At 41.3% G+C, this 25,182-nt stretch overlaps 1 protein-coding gene across 5 annotated transcripts in view; it reads left to right on the plus strand.

Annotated features, from left to right (window-relative positions):
• The window catches only part of LOC113016073 (nck-associated protein 5), a 184,935-nt gene that overhangs the window by 12,893 nt on the left and 146,860 nt on the right, over window positions 1-25,182 (plus strand). For 4 of the 5 annotated variants that reach the window (XM_026158596.1, XM_026158586.1, XM_026158587.1 and 1 more), the window contains exon 2: window positions 1,764-1,866. In XM_026158596.1, the coding sequence (XP_026014381.1) occupies window positions 1,764-1,866 (103 nt within the window). Of the gene's footprint in view, window positions 1-1,763; window positions 1,867-20,253; window positions 20,884-25,182 lie in introns of those variants that run through there. The other variant, XM_026158589.1, reaches the window with a different exon arrangement.

Below are 25,182 nucleotides of genomic sequence, written 5' to 3' on the forward strand. Positions count from 1 at the left end.
AACCAAATCCACCATGTAAAAGGTAGACTTAACAATTGTGTCACCACTTTTCAGCTACTTCTGAGGTTTTGAGTTGAACCTTTTAGCTATCAGCTATTTGATTGAAAACCAAGGACACTGCATGCTCACAGAATTGGAAAGCAGCTTGTTTAACACAGGGTGGCCATATTACAAGGCCTCAGTCATTTGGCGACCTCTGTTTGCAATGGAAAAATGTGAATTTCCTAACCAGTAGGTGAGTGGTTGCTCAAGATTGCTGGCATGAAACTGGTCACAAAGAGGTACACAGGGCTTTCCCCAGTTGTAGCTGATTTGGTCAGTAATTGTAAACCTTATTAAATGCTAAATTATCTAAACCATATCAGAGTTGCAGTCACTGTGGGCATAGAAAAGATGGGCATAGAAAAGATGAATGCAACCTGAAACCAGGATCCAATTTTCCTAATGGGCAGCAGGGGGCAACTCCTGGCTGGAAAAAGAAGTCATGTTGCATAAAGGTCTATGAGAAAACAACCCTACTTCTCACATTATTTATGGCCTCAGCAAAGACTTTCCTTATTAGCTAATAGGTAGTGATAAAGCCTAATCTTTAATAATAGAATTAATATAATTAATACAGTTAATTAGTAGGTTCTTGCAATTGCCCCTAGATTGTATGTAAGAAACTAACTTGTCTGCAAATACACTTATCATAGTTTTGCCAATGCTTGGCAAGTAAATGGTGAGCATTTAAAGACAAGTTGGTGTCATTCATGCAAGCTATGGGTAACCTTGAAAATCAGTTTGCAATTAAAGCAATCACAAGGTTTTTGCTGCAACACCCTCTTTGGGACCGATTTCAGCTAGCAAAAGCTACCTCCAGTAACTAGTCACCAACCGGTTGAAGAACACACATTTTTCTTAAGTGATTATATTTTGCTGGGGGGTTGCCAACTGGTGTTTAGGCCTGTGAGACAGATGGCTAAGAGGGTTTTTTTTTTTTTTTTAAATAAATGAGACTGTAGATCTAGATCTAAATGAGATTTAGATTTATCACTGCAGACTAATAACTAATAAGGGAAGTGCGTCATAGCCACATTTAATGCTAACCATTTTTTTTTTACATGAAATGCAATCCACATAGTTACCTGTATTCTTTAGTTTAATTTCAACTTTTGCCTTAACTACATAACATTAGAGCAAGTTGAGTTGCACTGACATTGTCTCTGACCCCGAGGCATCCAACAGCTGACCTTTGACCACATGCTCACCAATGAGGAAGTGGTATACTTACTCTGTACACCACCGCAGTGAGTGTAAAACCGTAGTTCTTTGTAAAGGAGTAGTATGCGTGAAGTGAAGTGTTTATCTTCTGCTGTGGCCTCAGTCAGGCCAGGTCGGACTGGTTCCCAGCGCTGTTTGGAGAGGCCTAGAAAAACAAAGAGCTGTAGATTGGGGTTTGGGGTTGGGGTAGAGGGTGGGATGCCTGGGTGACGCCGAGAGCAAGCGGTAAGACACGGCTAACAGGAACACTGTGATCCCAGTGTCCTGTCAGCTTTTGGCTGAAAGTACGGCAACAGAGACCGAATGAAGCGTTACACAAATAAGGGGGAAGGGATAGTGTGTGACTGGACTGTGCAGCTCCTAACTTGGACTTTGATCTCACTGTAAAAGGTGAAAGCCCTCGTAACAGCGGAAATACGACCCACCTGATATGAGGTTTTCCTTGTTGACTTTTTCACTGTCCTTTTGTCCTCCACTCCGCCCCTTTCCCCTCCCTGAAGGACTGTCCAGGTGTATGGATCACTGCAGGGCAGCGGAAGCATGAACAGACAGCTGGAGAGGAGAGAACAGTTAAAGAGATTGTCTCTTGACAGCAACATACTGGTAAGTCATTCCTAAACACCGTCAGTGTGTTATTTTGTTAGACTATTAACTCGGTCAGGAAGTGGACAGTATTTATTGGCTATTGCCTAAGATTATAGTGGTAATTCACATGAAATAAATATTTTTTGCTGATATTTCAATTTTCAAAGCAGTGGCTGCTTTTTCCTTTAATCGCACTGTTAAACCTTTGTGAGTGAGTTTTGTGTGGGTATTGCTTTTGGGACCATGCTACCATTGCTTGTGGTTTGTTTGGACTGCATTTCCCACGAAGCAGTTGGCGGTGCTCATGGTAAATACCTGCTCTGTTTTTGTTTATTCAATCTGGTGGGAATGAAAAATGTTTCATTTCCTGTCTTCAAATCTTTCCCATTCATGACCCTCTTTTATTCACTGTTGAGCACAAAAATGTGATGTTAAGCCTTTTACAGACTGAGATTAATTAGCTTGCAAGAATGTCAAAGCTACACCGAGATTTAATTTTTTCCCCCAAGTGCATAAACACACCCACGTGTCAAACAGAAGTGAGAAAGGACAGTCTGCCATGACTGTTTGTGAAACACTCTTTGCCCACCGGTGACTGACAGGCTTATCTTTATGCCGGGCCGCTCTTGCAAATCACAGGAGTGGAAACTTGTTTTGTCTCAGGGTTAACTGAAGGTGAATCTGCTCGAAAGAGCCTCTTTGGAATGTCAAGTGCAGCCTTTAACTGCCTGCTGTGTTGTGTCTGCATGGGAGAAGAGAAGCTTACCCCCCCTTCCCTTCGGTGCATACAGTACGGTCACTGCGCAGGAAATAATAAATCAAAGAGTCTTAAAATAGCATGAAGATATAGGAAGTGATGAAGTCATCAAGAACACGTTTGTTGCAAATGAAATGGCAAATGTTTAAAGCTGCAGTTTGTCCATGTGACTAACCAATTAAACAAAAAACAAACCCCGAAACGCTGTAAAGCCGTTAAATAACGTATGCATGCTTATGCTGCAGGTCAGGGGTTTAATTTGTAGTTTGTTGCCTGCGTTACAGACCATCAGTCTCTAAAGAAGTCGAAACATGTTTACACACTCTATTGACTTGACCTGACTTTATAGCTTTCTGCTGACCTTTCTTTACCTACTCCTGACCTGCAAGAGAGCCTCAGTCCTTAGAGTCCGTACAGGAGAAACCAGTGAACATGCTATTGATTTCTGTAATTTTACAGTCTTTTCTTTGGACGACAAGAAATGGTGAAAGTGTAAACAGAAATAAGTAGAATTTAAGTAAATATAAATACACCCTGGAAGAAAGAAAAGTTTATTTATACGTCTTTATGTATGCGTCTGTTACTTTGGGGACAAACTTAAATTAAACCAAACTGTTCTCACCTGTTAAGGAGTTGAGGTGTGAAATACATCCTAGACCCCTGAAGGTTCTTATCTATATCACATATTGTGATGTGTGCCACCTGCCACTCTTAAATTACAAATTTTGGTGTTTAGGCACCTACAAAACCTTATAAAAGCGTTGCATCACTTCATGATAGTAATATCTAATTTATATCTAATTTATATATGCAAAACCTGACTTATGTATGATATTTTGTAACATTGTCATGTTACCTAGCAACCACCTGCCAATGGGCTAAAATGACCCTTTATTAGTGTTTGGGCAACTATAAAACCTTATAAAAGTGTTGTGTTTAACTTCACAATAATAAAATCGAATTCATATGCTCAAAACTTGGCTTATGTATGATATATTTTAATGTCAACATGTTGCCTAGCAACCACCTAGCAACGGACTAAAATGACCCTTTTAGTGTTTATGCACTTATGCTCACTGTTAGTAGCATCTAAATATAGAAAAATGGAAATTAATACTTAAGACAATAATAAAAAAGAAAAGAAAAATATTTAGAAATGTAAAAAATAGAGGAGAATTTAAAAAGAAATTGAATGGAATAAGTGATAAATAAAAAATTGATAGAAATAATTAGAGAAATGTACATAGATTGATAAAGAAATGAATAAAATTGAGAATTAAACAAACAAAATATTGTAAGAATATAGAAATAAATGGGAAATGCATAAGTAACTAAAAATAAATAAATAAATGAATAAACTTTGAAAGAAACAATATAGCCTGGAATAAATGTAGAAGTATAGAAAAAAAACCTTAATAAAAGTTACAGAAATGAAATTATGAGATGAATAATTCCTTTTTTCAAAAAATTATATTTATGCCAAACTAAACTAAATGGCCCTCCATACTTTTTATCTGTCCATGAATACATCTAACACGACGTTACATAACAGTCGGTGTTTTAACCCCAGCAGCACCTTTACAGTCACTTCACATCCAGATGTCCACAGTCACTGTCCTCACTGAATCGTTGTTGCTAATCAAGGAAATGCAGGAAAATCTGTGACTGAAAGAATGTGATATACAACAATGTAAATTAGACAATTAAGAAAAAGTAGCTCCTCAGAAAACGGTCTTGATTTTCTCTGGCATTAACCTTTGAGTCTGTCAGTAATTTACTTCTTAAACTGAGAGTTGAGGATGTCGAAGATTCACTGTGGTGACACACTTAAATCCTCTTAGGAAGGCGAGACACTTCCTGGTTTATCATTTATTCACCGCGGTTTAGCTTTGTGAATATGTAACTTCCTTTGACACAGCACACGATAACTGGATGATGTCTGTTTTTCGCTGAACGTGTGATCCTTAGAGAACTTCCAGACGTGCCGATATGGGCTGATGTGAGACACACTGTGGCTTTAATTGCTTAAATTGGACACACAGCGGCCTGATTTACTGTGAGCCTGAATCTGGGTCATGTTTGTGATATGGCTTTATGATTCAACATGCTCACATTTGCCCACTCAACTATCCATGCATGCATTTTTTTCTCTCCCTTTTCCCACTTTCTCCTTTTTTTTATTAAATATATCGGCTTCTTTCTGCCTTTGGTATGTTGTTAATTTCACTCTCACTTTGTGTCTTTGTTTTCTCCTATTGGTTTCCTTCTTTCCAACTCAACTATTTTCTTCTCTCTCTAATGATTTATTCCTACTCAGGGCAGCAGGAGCAGAAGGAGCACTGGGTTGCTTTAGTAGTGGGACATGTAGACGCCTGGAGCATTTTTGGTAAATGTCCAGTGTAGATCTGGTGGCAGTTTGCAGCAGATTTGATTCCATGCCATGAAAAGTGGAGCAAATCTTGAAGTTGAAGAAGAGGGTTATTATGTCGCTCAATACTCAAATATGCACATATTGCACGTTGCTATTGACCGTGCCGTCATGCCTTTAGTTAAATGAGGCTTTGTTCGACCGAAAGTCAGTCAGTTCGAGGCCGACCTGCGTCTTTATCCTTCCAGTGCTTGATGCGGGACATGTTGTCCATGGCCCTTGTGGCCCAGCTGGCCCTGGCACAGATAAACCCACTAAGTCCTGTAAACACTCCTTTTCCTGGGAGGATATGAGGCTCCGATACATTTATTTTTTCAGGCATCTGAGAAAACACAAGAGGCGGTTTCTGACATTCCGTCAGACGACAGGCATGAGCGTTCATGCCCTCGTTTTCCTTCTGTGTCACTTGAAAAATCAGGCTCTGCTGGTTGTGTGACTGCAGATTAATCCCAGAGAGATGACCAGTAGTTGTCCCCTTTATGTAAGATTACACCCATGTTTCATGCAGAAAGTAGCTTGAGTTTCATGGCCTGCTGTGATGATGAAATGTATTTTCCACTTGAGGGACGCCCCCGAAGGCTTTTTCAGTTCACACTAGCAACACAAAAATGAAGACAAAATGCCATATGTCAGCTGAGGAACAGGTAAAATATTTATGTCTGCTCCTCTTGGATGGATTACATGGCCTAGCTTCTGTCAATGTGGGTAATTTGGCAATCAGAGGGCTTGAATGTCAGTTACACATGCGCCGTGTTTCCTCATTGTACTCATGTTCCTGAGTTTGTTTGCTGAAAGCTGTCCAGAGCTCGAGCTTTTCCGTCTTTCTGATTATGTTTGTGTTTGATGTATTGTAAATGCATGTGCAGGGAGTGGAGTCTTAGTCATTGTTATCAGCATTTTATTCATGTAACAGTCTGGGTTGGACTATATAATCTGCATCAGGTTATGTAGCTCAGTGATGGCCCAGAGTTGCAGCAGCAGCTCTCGCGAGTAACTGGGGCAACATTTGAATTACATAACAGCTGTGTTGCTGGGTTGATTCTGTGCTTCTATTTATTTTTATCATTTGATGCCCGCCTGCGGAGGAGACTCTCTTCGTCATGCTGGGACGTGCACGGTGAGCCCGACGGCCGTGGACGGTCCGTGAGCTGCTGCTGCTATCTGCAGCCAGCCAGCTTTAAGTAGGTCATCACAGAACCTCAGTCAGAGGTCTATCCAACACAGTGGAGTCTAACACACTGGTGTGGTTCATTATCATGTCTGAGGATTGAGGTGCTGAAAATAAGATTGTGTTTGATGATGTTTCAGGACTCATACCTGTGTATCCTTTGGGGTGCAAGGTTTCATTTTAGGGTGCTGAACAGCGACCAGATGTGACCATCATTAGTGGAAAGGTGAACTGAGGAATTAGTGTTAAGTCACTGCAAACACACTCACAAAAGCTCGAGCAAAGACAACTAACTGCACATCAGTTATGTTATTTGTCAGATAACTGCATTAAACTTACTCTAAAAGAAACCAACACGACAAACAAGGTTGAAAAGTCCTGTTCAGTTAATTCAATTAGCTGAGGGGATGTGTAGCAGACAGCTAGCAGCTTACACATCCATCACTCAAAATGCCCATACCTCCATTAATGTATAACCATAATAACACTTAAACGGTTGAGTCATAAGCAAACTCACACCTTGTGCAGCTGCATGAATGTACAAATGACCTATGGAGAACAAAACTGTTTGTACCAGGCTGTAAACATAATTATTTCTGCTGTAAAGCTGAGCATTTTAATGTGGTAATCTGTGAGGACTGACTTGCTTTTGAAACGAGGCTAAAGGGCCCCCCTCCGCTTTTTTTTTTTTTGCATCTTTTGGCACATATGCATTGGTTTTATTTTTCCATTCTTCACCCAGGAGTTGCTGCTTGTTGTACACCATTAATGTTGCATTTTATCTCAATTAAAAACACACAAATGAAAAACTTTTACAGTTCAGGTGAGTTTAGGATATATTTAGTAAGTGTGCAGCACAGATATGTTCCTTCAATTAAAGTCTGTGAATCTGGCTTTAAACGGGATTCATTCAAAAGGAAGCTCCAAATGTGCTGGAGGTTATCAGCCGATGCAAATCTATTCCTGATCTGGTTCCAGTCATTCTTTGGTGAAAGTGCCCCACCTGAATTGCTGTCATCACAGCGGTGATTGCTTCTGCTCAGCAGTGTACACAAACTTCATCTAAAGTGGGAATGTAGAGAACACTCAATGTACACTCAATGTCATTTACCCTTACCTGAATACTGTATATTGTATATTGCATAGCTTTCTTGTTAAATTGTATTGTATTTATTTAAATTTTTACTTTTTAATTATTTTATTTGCATTTTTTAATCACTCTCTTATATTTAAATGTTCATTTGCTATTTCATCTAGGGTTTGAGAGTAACGAAATTTCTATTCTCTGTATGTCCTGTACATGTGGCAGAATTGACAAATAAAGTTGACTTTGACTTTGACTTTGAAAATACTTGGCAGATTGCTTGGAGCTTTGCCCGCTCTCACACCTACAGTATGTGCACCTGGTCTCACTGTTGAATTGTTTTTTGGAAACAACACAGACCTTGTATATTCAGCCTGAGATGAAAGGCCAAATTGAATCAACAGCACATGTATGTAATCACTACCTCATAGCATTGAGCCCTAGTTTTAACTGGTTAACCTCTTGACATTCATGGGAAACCATCTGGTTTGGACTTGAGGGAGTAGGGGATTGCATATAAAAGATGGATATAGAAATTAAGAATTGAAGTGTTTTAAACCTGTAGTATTTCTAATTTTCATCAGGGGAAGAATGATGGTATAGGAATCTAAGACAAAATCACTACTTTTCACTTCCTTTCCATATGTTCCTTGTGAGTTTGTGGTCTCAATCGCTCATTTCAAGTCCTATTTCATAAAACATGTTGTTAGATACAGTCAGTGAAGTCAGGGCTCTTTAACGTGCATAATAATGAGCTGCTAACTGAGGCTAACAGCAGCTAACAGAGGCTAGCAGCCGCTAACAGAGGCTAACACAGACAAAAGCAGCAGCACATACCAACAGAAAAGTTAATTATATCTTCAGCAACTCACCTTCGTTTCACTGTCAACGGTGAAAAGTGAGCTTCACTGACTCATCTACTCATATCAGACTCCTTTCACAAGTTTTACAGCCTCCTCCAAAGTAAATAGATGTGAACACCCGGCTGAGGTAAAGAGCGAATTGACACCTTAAACTCACTACAGATGAATAGTGGTTGTATGGTAGGAGTCTGCACTTGAATTGGGTTGGGTAAGAAAGTTGACTGCAATCTCCAAGTCACATCTACTGGTGAGATTTTACACAATGTACCTTTAATTTTGTAAGCCATGGTCCTATTTAGCGTGAAATAGAAGATAAATCTGGGTATGCTTTTGTTTGTGCAATATCCCCAGGTTCTCCGTCAGGTACATCCTGAGCTCGTCACATCAACATGATAGTGAGGGCCAAATGCTCAGCTTTTGCAAGACATGCGTTGACAAGTAGCATCTAGTTTCTGAAAATGTGCTTATTTTTCCATTTATTATAATTTATTTACAACCCAACCCTATCTATAGGAGGTCGCTACCAAACTGGTGCTTATTAAAGAAGAGATTTACAGGAACATCACAATGGACCTGACCCCTGACATGCTCAACACTGCCAAAAATGCACTTCAGTATCATTGTCTTCTTTGCTTTGTTTTAGTGCATGTCTGCAGAAATTGCTTAAAGCCAATTCTCTTCCTCACTTGTACCCAAACAAAAGACCCTCATGTGCTTCTGTCTAAAATGTAGTGTCTAATGCATTTCCTAAAACAGTGAAGTAATAGCCAAGGATGTCTAAACTGGTGAGAGCATGTCCCTGTTTTCTCTTCCACACTCTTTTCCCTGCCAGCATTTATGATGTGCGCAGCAGTGCAATCATGCTCGGAGATAATTGATAACAAAAGGCCAAATTGAAAACACTCCGCAGGGGAGGGTTAATAATCAAGTGCTCCACATTACTGATTAAACGCTTGCTACATAGTTGTGAGTTGTATTGAGTAAACAGCATGTGGTAGTGCTTTCCTGTTTATCTCCAAAGTATTTGGATTTTAGCTAAATCCCCCTGGCTTTTGTCAAGCCGCCTCCTCGTATAAAGTGTTTTACGTGCTGATTTGCTGCCATGTTGTTGTATTGGCCTGTTTCGTTGGCTCATTCCCCAACGGCGAAAATAAGACAATAAAACTGTCCCAAAACAAACCCCAAAACAGACAAATTAGTTTGGTTTATGCTAAATTTAAGTGCAAATGAATTAGATGGCATGCCAGCGTGGAGTCCGCTAGGCAAGACTGGATTTCCTCTCCTTCTTCCCCCCTCATCCTATTATAGCTGGTTGTTACAATGCAGAATGGAGACATAAAACTAAGCAGGGGAGCAGGCTTTTTAGCTGGATGGGAAGAAATGCTCAGTCTAATCTGATTGGCTCCCACATCGTCAGGCGGACAAATGGAGAGGTTTGATATTATTACTGAGCAGCTCAAACTAATTGAGTGTAATTATACAGTAGAAATCCACCGACAATGCCGTCCCCAGCGTGGGCCTCGTTCTCACGCCATGTGTATTACAGGGTGCCAGGCTCATGGGACGAGTGCTCACTTAGTGCTCACTTAGTCTGTCAGCTTGATTCTTGAGTAACTGGTGTAAAGTGTGGTTCTGAAGCCCAGGCTGATTGGACATTTTGGGTGGGAGCCAGTTACATAAAAAAGATTTCTTCTCGGACTGGAAAGCTCCTTTCTCTCAGAGTCTCACACACTTTACCTTGAGTGCTTAAATGAAGTTTCTCGGCAGGGGTGTACCAGCCTCCGGCCGGGTCTCTGACAGCTTCCTCAGCTGCCAGGTGACATACCGTGCATACCTGGGCTCACCGCGTGGGTAGCCACGGGGCCGCAGGGTGTGGGAAGCCAGCAAACTCCGAGACACTCGTCAAGTTTGAGAGACTGAAGTAGCGGCGTTTTTCTGCTCTTGTCTCATGGGAACGTCTCTGCTCTCATGTGCCTGATGATGAGCGATTACAACCTTGCCATTTCCCTAGACTCCAGTCTGAAATCCAGAGGTTTCCCCCATATTCCACCACACGCTGTGGATAAGACTAAACAGCCTCCATCTGCCTGTAAAATTGGTTTAATAATTATTATCGTCTGGTTTTCCAACCTCCAAGTTACAAGAATATTAATGTTAATAGATAGCTTATGTTTTTATTAAAGCAATTATTTAATATTTTGTGGATAGTCATTATAACATCAGGGTCTCTTTTTTCATCATATACAAAAAAAACCCATATACCGTTTCAAATCTGACAGATAATTCACAAAGACACGTTATACATTTTGATAACCCAAAAAAGAATGTCTAAGTGTGGTTGTAGATAAATAAGTATAAAAGTGAGTCTGGTATCCTCATCTGGCGTCCTAAATCAACAGTTTCAGTTTCATGACTGCAAATGGTTTGAATATGGATAGTAGGCTGGATACTCTTGAGTAACCTAGTGCAAGGCATACACTTAGGGGCCTGCACTTAGGAATAGGCGAACAGTGATGTAGCCGGGCTGTTAAATGACTTTGTGGCACTGGCAGATTAAAAAAAAAAAGCATGGTTGGAGACTGTTGGATCGTGTGCATTGAACTCGAAATCTTGTTCATATTTGAAATGGCTGCTTCCAAGCAACCCTGATGTATGAACATGGTGATAAAACAGAACGAGACAGTCTTTCTGCTGTCGGTTTGTGATTTAATGGGGTCAAGTCGGAAATTACTTGACAATCTGTTTGTAATAATATGGCAAAGGTTGCAAATCTGTTGCTGTCTACAGACAGAGAAATTCGTATTAAACAGAAACTTACATTAACTACTTACAATCACAGTCCAGCCAAAACCTCATAGATTTGAAACAGAAATGCAGAAATTCCTCAATAAATAGTAATCTAGTTGGAATTTTATACATGGCTCAGCAATCTTGCTTTTATTTTGGAAAACAATCAGAATACAACTACTTGGCAACAATCTTAATCGAGTAACCAATTGCAAAGAGGCATGTTGCAGACAGGGCATGCTCATGCGCGCAGCTTGACTTAGATCACGGGTCTCCAACTCTAGTCCTCGAGAGCTAGTTTATCAAATAATGTCAGAAAATGAGTTCATTGCTCTTAGCAGAGGTTCAAGTACAGTTTAGAGATTTATTTCAGGTGAGCAACAAAAGATAACCTAGTTTTGCTTTGGGTGATAATGAACCAGGCTTTCTAAATGACCTGCTTATTCTCAGCTTGGCATGAAAACCTCTCAAGTGCCCCCTTACTGAAATCTCTGAGCCGTGTCACAAGTTGCGTGCAGTTTGCCTGCTGAACCTAGGTCCACATTGTAAACAGCGCTATCTTCAAGGTTTATAGCTCATCGCACAATCAAAGGCGCTTTAATAATCAGTCGGAAAATAAAAGAGGAAGCTTTTGGGTTCATTCCAGTTTGATTAAAGAGTGTTTTTACTTTGTAGTGACAGTGAGTTTTCTGCTCTGTGTGCATCCCCTCTTGCCCAGGGCCCACTGCCAGCCCTTGTAATTGGACCACCATTATCCATCGTCCAATGAGACCATCCTTTGTGTCCTTTGAGTTGAGGGGCCAATTATGAGCTCTCCTCTTCCAATCATGAGTGAGATCAAAGTTGATAGCGGGGCCGCGTGCTGTCAGAGTCACATGCGTTGTTCCCCAAACATTAGCGCTTTGCACCAATCTCTATTCAGCCTGTGGTTTCCCCTCTTTGGAGCCCAGTGCCAGAAAAACAGAGGTCTTTTGAGAGGCCTGAAGTCTGCACAGACAAAGAAAGGACAGTCTCCTCTCTATCAGCCAGCGTTATCTGCCCACACAATCAAACACGTTAAACCACTCGTTGTGTCCACAAATTTACTCTGGACTCAAGTGGAAGTTTATCAAGATAAGCAAGTCACACATTTTAGGAGTAAATTATTAGTTATTCAAGGAGATTGATGGTGAAAACATTATTTGTTTCAGTCTCACTGCACATAAGGCTTTGATTGTGCCACTGTTATGCCTTATACCACACTTAAAAGTGTGACCAGATCAGATGTTCACAGCTTTCCTGAAGGAGTTATGCTTTTCCTGGTCATGCAACATTTAGTCTTTTTAAAAAAAATCATATCTATATTTTTTTAAGTCTCACAAACTGTGCTTGTATAACCAAAGCTTGAAGCTTGAATCATATATCCCCATTTATTCATGAAACAAGAATCCAGTAAAATAACATATGTATTCAAAATATATAAGCTTTGCAACCTCTTTGTTAGGTATACCTGTTAATGCAGAAATCGAATCAATGGCAGCAACTCCATTCATTTAGGCATGCCGGCATGGTCAAGGTGGCTTAGAGATTTTCAAACCAATCATCAGAATGAGTGAGCCAGTGGAGAAGAAAGGTGATTTAAGTCGCTTTAAACGTGGGATTGTTGTTGGTGTCAGATGGGCTGTTCTGTGTACTTCAGAAACTGCAGGGATTTTCCCACACACCAATTTCTAGGGTTTACAGAGATTGGTCCAAAAAAAGGAGAAAATATCCAGTTAGTTTTCTGGGAGAAAATCTGCTGTCGATGCCAGAGGTCACACGACAATGGCCATACTGTTTTGGGAAGGCAGCAGTCACATAAATAATCACTTGTTATGACTAAGCTATGCAGAAGAGCACCTTGACAGCAACAGAAGACCACACCAGGTGCTTTAAAACTGAGGCTACAATTTGCACAGGCTCACCAAAATAGGACAAGATAGGTAAAACCTCACCTGGTCTTGATTTCTGTAGCAACATTAAGATAATAGTATCAGACTGGTGTGGGGGATATTTTCTTGGTACACTTTGGGCCCCTTAGTACCAACTGAGCATTGTTTAAACACTACAGGCTCCCTCAGTATTGTTGTCCACTGTGCAGCCACTTTGTACTCATCTTCTGACGGCGTCTTCCAACAGCAACTTGAGTCATGAACATGACAATGAGTCCACTCAAATGGCCTCCACAGTCACCAGATCTCAGTCCAATAGATTCTCGCAGCAACTATGTGATGCTGTCATGTCAACATGGACTAAAATCTCAGAGGAATGTTTCCAGCACCTTGTTAAATCTTTGCCATTAGGAACTAAAGCAGTTCTGAAGACAAAATGGGAATCCAACAAGGTACTAGAAATGATGATGAGCTGTTTTCTTCCAACAATAACTTCTAAGGCCAGCTATCCAAAAGTCCTATCCTAGCAGAAGATGAATTTGATCCCACTGTGCCACTCTGCTGGAAATCTCCCCAGAGGGGACCCTAACTCACAATCCATGGCTTAGGAGACCAGTGCCTTATCCATTAGGCCAATTCTGTTTGTGGAAGGGGAGATTCTGGTCATGGATGTGCAAATTTGTAGCAGTTGATGTGCTGTCATGCCAACATGGACCAAAGTCTGTTTCTAGCACCTTTTTGAATCTATTCCATGAAGAATTAAGAGAGTCCAGTGGAATTTTATACAAAGCTGGTGTAGGTTTTAAGCTAATTTACTTTTTTCTATTGAAATAGGGAGTCAGTAATACAAGTAGATGACTTGAAAGGCAGCATTTGTGTTGACATTTTCATCTCAATGGGTTTTATCCAGTTTAGTCAAGGATTGAAAAAAAAAAAAAAACAGTTAACAGATCCTTGCCATCTAATAAGCAGAGCCATTATTTCCATTGCTTATTCAAGGAGGGAAACTACATCACTAAGCAACCAGGAACTAGTAACTTAAAGTGTGGTCCATATAAATTTGGTCTTTTGAAAAAATTATAATTTTACTGTGGAGAAATGTTATTAAATGCAGTGAACTTGCGGCAGCTTTGATTTCAGCGTGCCTCACCATATTCATCCTCTATGAACGTCTGACTTTTACAAGCCCACAAAATGAAAATGGATTTATATTTCAAAAAACTGAAGTCATGTTTGAAATCATCAAAGGAAAGCTGGCTCCTGTTGGGTCCAGTCATTTTAAATTTTGAATAGCAAGAACTGTTACGGACCTATAAGCCTTTTCTCTGATATGTTTTTTTGTATATAGCTTAAAGAGCGTCTACTGCATGGCTCCCAACATGCATACTCTTTTCTCAGAAGCAGACAAACTTGAAACATGAGCCAGGCAGAAGGGCTTAACCCACGGTGTTAACCTCGTCCACCTGGCATGGAAGATCCATCTCCAGGGATGTTTGTTTATCGTATGCAGATGAGGCACCATATTTGGATCAAACTGGTGCTGCAGGTTTGGGTTTGAAACTGACAGAGGGCGGCTAACAGGATTGGACGTGCAGATTAAGAGCCCAGTGAGAGGAGGCTGAGGAGGGGCTGCATCTGTCAGCAGAGAGGAAACCCACCTCCTCACCTTGCAGCTGGGGTGGGGGTTGGGGGGACAAGCTCCTTGTATAGCCTCCTGGCAGACTGGGTGTGGGTGTGGGAGGCAGAAGGTGGTGCGGCAGCGCGTCCTGGCTATTCTTCCGCACAGAGGCCGCCCTGTGATCACATCCTCCTCATCGGACGCTGAGCCAAACCCTCAGCTGGGCTCTGAGAGGGCTCTTTCATGCATGGTTTCCCAAGACCAGGGCTTTAAATGTGGGGAGCTGGCTTGTTGTAGTCTGTTCAGAGACAGAGGTCCCATTTTAGCCACAGATTTATCTGATAGGAGATCATGGTTTGCATCCTGTTAGTGTTTTTTCACTTGTTTTTTGGCATTTTCTGACTCATGTTGTTTTAACTTGTAGATTTCTGCTTCAGTTTTCACTTTGCTGGTTGGATTAAGAGATAAGGATTGAAGCTCATGATGACACATGTTACGGTCGGCCTAAGATAGTGTGTCACTAACCAGTTCCAAAGGAAACCTTGTTTGTAGGTGTGACACGCCTTGAAAAAGTGCAAGAGAAAACAGCTGTCAACATATTTGTCCTTTGAGACCAGATTTCACAGGTGAGGTGTGTGTCTGACTCACTTTCGAGAACTTGAGACTTAAATGATAAGAATTCAAACACAAATAGCCCCGCCCAAAAGTGTACCCTGCTTTATCTTCTAATTTATTTCACAAGAGACCGCAGTTTCTTAAAATGAACAGTTAAGAGAGCTGCGGCCCACTTAAAAACCAGAAAATTCCACAGGGCCCACCCAATCTTAACCCTCCTGTTATGTTGGTTTCCAGGAACACCAATTATGTTCCTGGTTTAATTTGACCCAGGGCAAATTTACTCATCCAAAAGTGTCAGAAACACTGGCACTGATTATTTTACAATTTTCTTTTAGAATTTAGATTTTTTTCGTTTTCTGTAGCGATGCAGATGACATGTGACATCTCTTATGTTCTGGGTCAATCGGACCCGCAACATAACAGGAGGGTTAAATCTTCACTCACACGAGACAAAGTGGTGTACTTCCTTTCAATTTTGCTAAAAAACATAAACAACACTGACTTTTGGCTATAGATTGCTAATGCTACTCACTCGTATATAAGTTAAGGCCAATGTGTGACCACCGTGGTACTGGGACATAAACAAAAGCAGTAAATATAGGTAAAAACTAACCATCTCCTATGATTAATTCTCTTTGTATATTCATAAATAGATTGGTATAAATATATAACTGTGCATACCTATATTTTAAGGCAGTGAACCAACAATCAGACCACCCCTTATGAGTAAGCGCTTGGCGACAGTGGGAAGGAAAAACTCCCTTTTAACAGGAACAGAAAGACACCTCTGCCAGAACCAGGCTTAAGATGGGATGGCCATCTGCTGCAGCCTATTTGGGGTGAGAAGTAAGCAAAGAGAGCCTGAAGTTTTTAATTACTAATAATGAAATGCAATCCTCGGGCTAAGCTATCTTTGCCTGCACTGACTACAGGGATCTGGCTAGCTACAGGATTTTTAAAGCTGTGGAGCTGGGTCTGAACCTGGTCTCCAAAGCTATGAACAGGCTACATTTTTTACACATGTCATTGTTACTAAAGGAGCCTGAGGAATAACTAAACACTTGACACTTAGGAAGATATGCTAGTAGTGATTTGGCCAAGAGGTAAGGTAGCTATGCTCAGCTAGCATATCCCTAATGACACACGTGAGTGAATAGTATAAATATAAGTTGAAGTTGAGTCAGCAGATAATGTGCTTCTAATGTGCTACAAAACGGATCTATTAAACTATGAGATTAACCTGCAGAAAAACACCACTGTGTATAGCATAGGGAATAGATAGGATACCGCAGTGATCCAGTAGCAAGGTGCCACGAGAGGAAAGCAGGTCTTCACTCTCTATACCCAGATGCTATGTTCAGCTCATATAAAGTTTATCTTTCCTGGATGGATTATAGTGTTTATGTTTGATTGAATCTATCAGAAAATGCTGGCTCATGGTCATCTCACAGATGAAAAACATATTGATAAAATAGTATATGAATAGCTGGTGCATATTTAGTAGTAAAATTCATTAGTCAAGCAACAACAAAGAGTTGTTGCTTGATCCTTCAATAGGGGCTGTAGCCAGCAGTTATTTTTACTGTTCATTAATCTTCCATTTATTGTCTTAAAAACATTGAAAACTAGTGAATTTCTGCTTCTGTTCTTAGTCTGCAATTGCTCTTTGCATTGGTTGGTGGTCGTGAAGTGCCACAATGACCTCTGAATCACTTACCCTCTGCCTTCCTGGGCGCTCTGTCGCACCTATACTGGTCTGGCTTGTCGGGTGAGTTCCTACAGAGCTTCCTCGCACCTGGAGAAAAGGGTTAAAGGTGAAAACTGTAAGTGTTGGGGGCTGGTTGATTTTTCTTCATTGGATTCATACATGATGCACATGCTCTGGAATTTGACTACCTTGTAATTTGCAAATAGTTTCCAACTTGATAAATGATGTAAATTATTTAGTAATTCCTACCTCACTGCTGTCTTATGGCCATTCCAAACACAATAATTGGCCTTAATTTATAATATTATATTTATGTTATTTCACCATTAATCTCATTGCAGCTTTGACAAATGGACTGTCTCATTTGCTAAAGATCTATTACTAAAACATTCAGTCATTCCCATCCAGATTCAATTTTCGGACCATTCCAGACCAAAACCATTATATGGGCATTAGTGTCATGATGCCTTTTCACTGACAAATGAAGCATCCCTAAATTACCAAAGGATGCATTATGAAAATCTCTGTCTTTATTATAGAGACATGGATCCTCATTTAAGTGATAAAATGTTCATTATGTGTTCTGCATAGCTTTGTATTGTGTAATGGCTCACACTGGTTCAATGAACAGATGACTGGCAGCACTGGTGTCAGTCAAATAACTCATCTCTAAACCAACAGTAAAACCACAATAGAATTCAAAGTACTTTTCTATTTAATTAAAGTTCCATTACCAAATGAAAACTGCTTTGATGGTAAGCGGTTACTCATCTGCAGGAATGCTTTTGGGCAGGGCAATGATTTTGCACCTGCATCACCTCTGTTTGCTCCATAAAACCTGGCCAGTGTGAAGCTTCTGTCAGATGTCATAAATTCCTCTGCGAAGCTCGCCCAGGCGTCTGATGACTGATGAGTTTGTAATCTTCGTTTGAACAGGAGCACCACCTGCCACTCATCTCCCATCAATCACAGTGATAGCTTAAGGTCATGAGCTTTATTCTCTATTGGAAAAAAAAAGCATAGCTTATATAGGTCAGCAGGAGCAGGACTCATATTCATGGTTTGCTGCTATACCAGCTGTAAAACTGCACATGTATGCTTTTTTTTGGTGATTTATACATTTGCAAAATGTAACTATGTCATTTTAGGAGATGTCAGTGGAAAAACTCCTCTGAAATAGTCCCACTGGAGCTTCTAGATCATGTAATTTATACCAAGCAGCAACTGCCAGGGCTGAAAATTAAAGTCAGCTCGGAAGTGCCAAAGACTGCAGTTCCTCTGGCTCCAGAAGTGAGTCAGCCCCCATAGGCTCTAATGTTGAAAAGCCAAATGTTAAGGCAGAAATAAACAAGTTTTTAGCCTGGTACAAAAACATTTTGGTGTCTGTAGTTCATTTCCCCCTTTATGGCTGTTGTACAAGAGGTGAGTTTTTATATAAATCCTAGAGTCACTGAACACCAGATTTTTATAAAAATATATAGTCAAAATGATTGCTGCTTGTTAACAAAGCTTGGCAGCATTAACTTATAACTCAACACTGTACACGTTTGTACACAAGTGATAACTTCTGGCTCCAAACCCCACCCAAAAGATTGTGAACATCAAAAAGGCTAAATTGAGATCTGCCAGCCAGTGGGTGATGTCAAGGTAGCAACGTTTTTCTTTTACATATATGGTCTGTGTTATATACGTTATATAGTTTCACTGCTGGTTGAAATATTGAAGCCTGGCTGATCTTATGAGTTCAATCCTTGGTGCAAGATTTATAGTAAGTATGTGAACTGTCTACTTAAGAGTAGAATCTGATTGATATAGGACTTTTAAGACAGATACAGATTTTTGCTGATTTAAAGCCAATCTAGCAGATCAACAGATATTTTTTTCTTTCAGACAAACAAAACCAATCAAGAATTCCCCAAAAGTTGTTATGTGTAGTTATTTCTGAGTCCTTGCTAAGATAAAACGAGAGTATAGTTAAAAAATACCTTTTTGCTTTATTGTGACAACAAGCCAGGGATTACTCCGTTATGCTCTACGGAAATCTTCTTAGATTAGATTTTTGTTGTGTTCGTGGTGTTTTCAAGCATGTGTGAACATAAAAGTTGCAGAGTGCTCTCTTATGGGCAATGTAGCACCAACACGGTCTCTTCTTTGCTTTGCATAAATGCAGACACTGATATTGTCGAATTGCTAATATCCACTGATATATCGGTCGGCTCTACTTAATTATAATTTCCTGGTTTTCATACCCAGAAGTCCAAACTTTTACACCCCTCAATTTCTAACAACTTTTCCAAAAAGGACAAAGACTCAGTGGTCAACGTTTTTGTAGTTGACACCATTAAATGGTTAAAGTTTGAGAATCATCTACTGAAACTTCCTACAGACCAGATAGGAACTACATCAATCAGGCATGCAAAAATAAACTACTCTCGGTGTACACTTTAGGAAGAAATGTAGAAGTTCCCCCAAAACCACTTCCACATTTTTACACTCTGAATGAGAGAACTGCCATTATCTATTGTGTGGCCTACTTGACCAAACCACTGTGAGTAAATCCAAACCCCCATCTTGACATTTGAAGTTCATTCTCAGCATGTCACTCAGGAAACTGGTCAGCGGAGGTGGCAGAAGCTGACTCGGGATCTTGAAAACAACGGAAAGCGATCTAACCCAGAGGTCAGTTTAGAGGCTGTTGTGGAACCTTTTGATACGATCACGTGATCTTCCTTGGCAGCTTGAGCTGTAGATTGTCACGTACCTTGGAAACAAAGGTCTAGAATACTTTTCCAGGGTCCAAACTACATTTAAGTAACTGTTTTTTAAGCATGTGACCACAGTGAATGGGCTTTATCAGGGCAACTGTACTAAAAATGCAGATGTTCAAATGTTGCCTCTGACCAGTGTCCTTATCATCTAATATTGTGGCTAAATAACGAAGATTACTGCTGTGTTTAAATCAATATGGAGACAGTAGCCAATATATTAGGATTTGCACTGTAGCCAACGGAAATCCAGGCCAAGACTTCCTGTTCCGGTTATTGTATTTGAATGCAGATAAATTACAAAAGGTAATAAAACAATGGCCAGCCAGTTTGAGATTGCATGTCAGCTTGTGTCTGCTTTCGGCTGCTCTCAAGGCTGTTGCTTTACCTGCATGCAAATAAATTCTCAGCGAATGTGTTGAGTCAATAAGCAGTGAATTGCAAATAGTCCCCAGAAAGCTTCAAAGTACCAAAACTTTTGCTCCTTGTTAATTAAGGTAGATAAAAACAAGTGGTTTATAAAGACAGGATCTGTCCTCTGACCTTCCGCTTACATGTCTTCCAAGTAAAATGTCTGCAGATCGGCACACAGTAGTTTCCTGCAAGAGTTCACAAGTCATAAGAGCTGTGATGCTGAGAAACAGTCGTTAGGCGAAAGTCAGAGAGGTGCTTCATTAGCTTCTTTACACTTACATGGCCTAAGATTGTTGCCAGCGGTGGTAACAGCAGTGGTAATACTGAAGTGGCAGAAGTGTGAGTTTCTGGTCTGAAGCTGGAGTCGCCAAAAACGGGCAAAACCGCCAACTCAGAGTCTGAATCAGACTCCTCTGCGTGACATGAGTTAATGTTTTATGTCTTCACACGCACTCACAAACACCAGCAATTCACTGCTTCAGCCACAAACATGTAAACATGAGTGCACACAAAGTCTCCTGGGTAACTATGCGCTGTAGGTCTTGCCCAGGTGATTTAATCCAGCCTGACTTTGCTGGTTAAATATTGACAAAATGCCGGTGTGGCCTCGCCGAGGAGAGAACTCAGAAGAGGCACTTTGCTGCCAGGGCTGCACGACTGCCTGCTGCATCATCATTCCAACACACACACATACACAAACGTGCGCGCGCACACACCGCTGAATGCAAACGCACACATACACCCAGTGGCAGGCAGCAGCTGAGACTCAGCTAGGGCAGAAGTGTGGAACCAAGCGGAAGAAGAGGAAGCGAGCAGACGAGAGACAGCGAGCGCAGGATGAGCCAGTTCGTGGACCACGGCGTTGTGTCGGTCAGCGGGAGGATCCGAAGCATCCCCCTGCTGGAGCTCCTCGCGGTGAGTGCCGGTCCATACGTTCACCCCCCCTCCTTTCCAACCCTCCGCAAGCAAAGGAGGTATCTGGGGCAAGAGGAAGGCTGTCTGGAGCTGGATGTAGGTCTGACTGGGTGATAATCAGGCTAACATCCTGCCCTCCAAACCCAACTATGTTGCTTGTGCCCCAGACAGGAGGCAGGAATTGCCCTGGGTAAGAAGTGCAGGAGGGAGGAGTGAGAGATGTTGATGGAGGAAATGTTAAAGCCAAGCAGAGAGCAAAGGGAAGTAGTAGTTCAAATCTGGAGTGTGCGTTTTGTATTTGCATCTTTGGTCTTCGGCTAAAGTGGCTGTTTGTTGACTACTTTTAAATGTATGTGGCTCTCTAAGGATGCTCTCTGTTGGACTGTCGAGGATTAATCTAAAAGAGGAATCAGAGTGTTTTGAGTCTCTCTTTGCTTTTCACTGTGTGCATGTCCAAGCCTCGCAAAGTGCACGGGAATGCCGGAGTCCTCGGCAGCGCGTCATGCATCTCCAACACTTTACGTGTTTCATATGTAGGTCACTCGCTGGCAAGCTATGACTACTACTAATTAGATGCGAGAATTGAGATTGTTTTACATTTCTGATACCCCTCCAGAAGGTCTGAGTCAGGGGACCTGCTGCCATCTGTAGTTATTTACCCCATGTGGTTGAGATGGATCGCAACATGTGACAGTTTATTAGTAGGATGTGGTGATGGGTTTGCATTTTGGGGAGGAGAATCCAGCATTTGAACTTCTTCTGGCAACAGGAGATCTAAAAATACACCACCTTTTGTTGGAGGATGCCTTTCAGATATGACAACTCTTTGATGCTCGACTCTCTGTACTCTCGGATGGGTTTATACGTTTTGAAATGGAAGACATGCAGTGCTTATTGGATTGGCAGGAAAACAGGGAACACAGCAACAGATATTTTGTAAAAAACAGATTACTTTAGAGAGGATTTTTAATCTTTACCCGTCTATTTCTTTCATTCTCTCTGTCCTTCTGTAAATTCCTTTTCTGGGTTAGTAAGCCAGAGGTGTTTTGTGGAAATCCAGGGGTTCTTAGCCTCGGCCACTGCTCGGACACAATTATGCAGACAAATGTCTCCGCTGAGCTCCGAGACTCCATATATCCTTTATCTAATTACATTAACAGGAGCTGGATAGTGACTAATGGCTCGTGGAGGGGAAGGAGGGGGAAGCAACACACGACGAGGAGCTGGGAGAGGGCCGCGATGCATGATTGCATTTTTCCATCCTATTTCACTCTCTCACTCTTCCTTGCCCAGATCTCTCCCTGTGCTCCTTTTAGAAATCCCCCCCTCAACAATCCCAAACCTCCACACATGTACATACAAACATACGCACACGCACACTCAGTCCCACGAGTCTTTTTCCAGCCTGAAAGACTTTTATTTTGCAGAATATGTCCTGCTTTTTCTTTTTCTTCTTGGCCGTTATGCAACGCGGCATCAATGTTTGCATTATAGCGCTCAGTATTTCACCACCGCAGTTTCAATACTGACGATGTACTTAAAGCCTAAATCAAAATAAAGCTGTGTCAGGGCCACGAGCGACTCTTCCCCGTTAACGTTGCTTTTACTGTCAATTGAATGAAAGCATTAGGCGCTCTGAGGCCGAGAGCAAATGCTGACTTTTTGCGCTCCGTTTGCTTGCGAAGCACCTTAAAAGACCAGGAGTGCTTTTTTTTCTCCCTTTTCTTTAATCTCCTCAGCTGGCAATGACTGTGCTGCCAAAATAAAAGCTCGCCCTGTGGCCATAATGAAAATAAAAATATAACAAAGGACAAAAAGATCCTTTCTGTACTCAATATCCATCTCATTTTGCATGTTTTCATCCATTACATAATCCCAGGCGGACCATAATAAGCGTACCGTATCAGTTCCCTTAATCGTTTCCATTTTTTTTTAGTATTATGCAAGATGGAAAGACTTGCTGGAAGCAGCTATTATGTTGAAAACTGTGACTTGCTAATGGTTTAAAACCAAGCGTGCTAATACAAGTAGTTTTTTGCATTTCATGGCTTATATATTGGAGGTCATTTATCTGAATTTCAGGAGCTGGAACACACCCCAAACACTCCCCTTCTGGTCATAAATGCCTACTTGCATCAGTTACACATTTACTCTTGTTTTCATACCCCAACCTCCCTCCCCCTTTTTCTCTGGTTGTCAGCTCCTCTCACAAGTATCACGATGAGGCCTTTCCCAAACCAAAGCTAGTGACCTAGCTTATTTCTAGGGGTGAGGGTGGGAACTGAAAAAATACTGATTGAGGCAGTTTTAAAGAAATTATTTCTGCAGAACATTACAGCCATACACTTTCATTAGTGTTCTTCTCTCTGTGTTATTGTAAGTTCTTTATAGTGTAACGTAATGCGACTCAAGGTGACTGTTGTTGTGATTTGGTGCTAAACAGCAGGTTATTAGCATTTAGCCAAAAAGCAACACGTCCCAATTGTTGCATCCTAAAAGCAGCTGTGCGATAGCACACCTGTGCCTCGGCAGTGAGCGAACTACTGACTGAATAAACGAGGGTGTGAGCCTGGACGCGACCTTTGTGTTTTGATGGAGCTGAGCTGCCACATCGCACTGCACCGAGAGACAGAGATGAGCTGCTCGCAGCTGCAAAAGATTAAAACTAATTATGGGTGGCGGCGAGACGGCTCGAGGAAGAGCTCAGAAAACAAAACAATATAAATGTATGAAATCTTTGGGAAAACATTTTGCTTTTCCCGTATGATGTTTAATTAGCAGCGGCATCCAGAGTCACAGTTTGATGGTGATGATGATTGATGGCAGGCATCGTTTCTCGTCACACAAAATCAGTAAAACCACCACTGTGACTTTTCAAATGCGCTGGTTACGGCATCCCGAAGAGCTGATGTGGTGTTTTTAAAAAATGTCATAAGAAGCGTAGTTGGTAAATGATTTTAAATCGCAGCGTCATCTACTGTCTTTTAATTATCTTTCCCCGTGGTCAGTGAATAAATCTGGTGTCATTAGTTTCCTGTTTTGTCCTTGGAGGTTTGCAGCAGGCTTACAGGAGCTCAGCAGTCTACTGGCTCACATTACTTTATGCTAATAACCCCCAGCTGCAACCTGCACCACCCTCCTGCCTCCCTGCCTTGCTTTTGCTGCCTCACACACACACACACACACACACACACACACACACACACACACACACACACACACACACACACACACGAGCCCCCGGGACAGTCACGGGAGGGCCATGAAAAGGAAGCCGAGATGATTAATTAACTCTGCCCTCGTTTTGATACCGCCTTATTGGCTTTCAACAGCCAAAACTCGGCTTCGGAGCTTTGCATACATTATGCTGTCGCCACAACAGCTACCACCCAAAACAGGCACACAAACACACTTCTGAAAATATCGAGGTCACGGTGTTCACTGGTGCTGCGGTGAATACGCAAAATTTCAATTTGTGGGCAGGTAGTGTTGTTCAGCAGAGAGATTTAGGTGAGTTGGTTATAGTGAACGTTGGGTTTTTCACTTACGAGAGAGAATCTGCTCCTACGGGAAGCCAGCTGTCAGACACTGACAGAGAATGGTTGTAATTATAACTGTTGAAGCTGCAGCGATGCGCAGTCGCACAAGCGGGATTTACTGTCTTTCACGTCTTGCTCAATATCCCAACAGTTACTCGTAAATCTGTGGCAGACTGTCGTTGTCTCTTATATGACCTTCACCAGAAAATCAGTCGTGAATACAGTTGCCTTTGAAAGCGAGCACAACACTGTTTCAAGAAGCTGGGTAATGATTTACTTTCAGTTATACAGTTCAGAAAATTCATGCTTTTTTGCTCCAAAAAAAATAATCAGCAGAAAAATTGTGTTTTGCTCAGAAGTTGTGGTTGTTATTAAACGGTTGCACAAGTTTAGTGTAGAACTTAGTCCCCAATGAGGATCCAGGACACACTATATGGACAAAAGTGCTGCTTCACCTGCACAGTACCCCTACAGAATCTGCTCAGCAATGGAAATCTGTGGGATGCTAATGTTGTTTAGCTAAAGACAGACTTAAATTACAATGAACTTATTAGAGAATCTGGATAGCTGAACCAAACTAGGCACTAAACAAGACTACTCAGGACTTGTCTGTCACTCAAAGAGGCCACACCCTAAACAATTTTAAGCTTTCGTACACTTTAAATTACTGAGTCATGTAAAACTTCCATGTTATGTACAGCTGTCACGAAGGTGGAAATTACTCATAAAGGCCAAAACCACTTTTAGCGTCAGGCTGTAA

Source organism: Astatotilapia calliptera, chromosome 23 (assembly GCF_900246225.1).
Source record: "Astatotilapia calliptera chromosome 23, fAstCal1.2, whole genome shotgun sequence".
In the NCBI taxonomy this organism is placed as follows: domain Eukaryota; kingdom Metazoa; phylum Chordata; class Actinopteri; order Cichliformes; family Cichlidae; genus Astatotilapia; species Astatotilapia calliptera.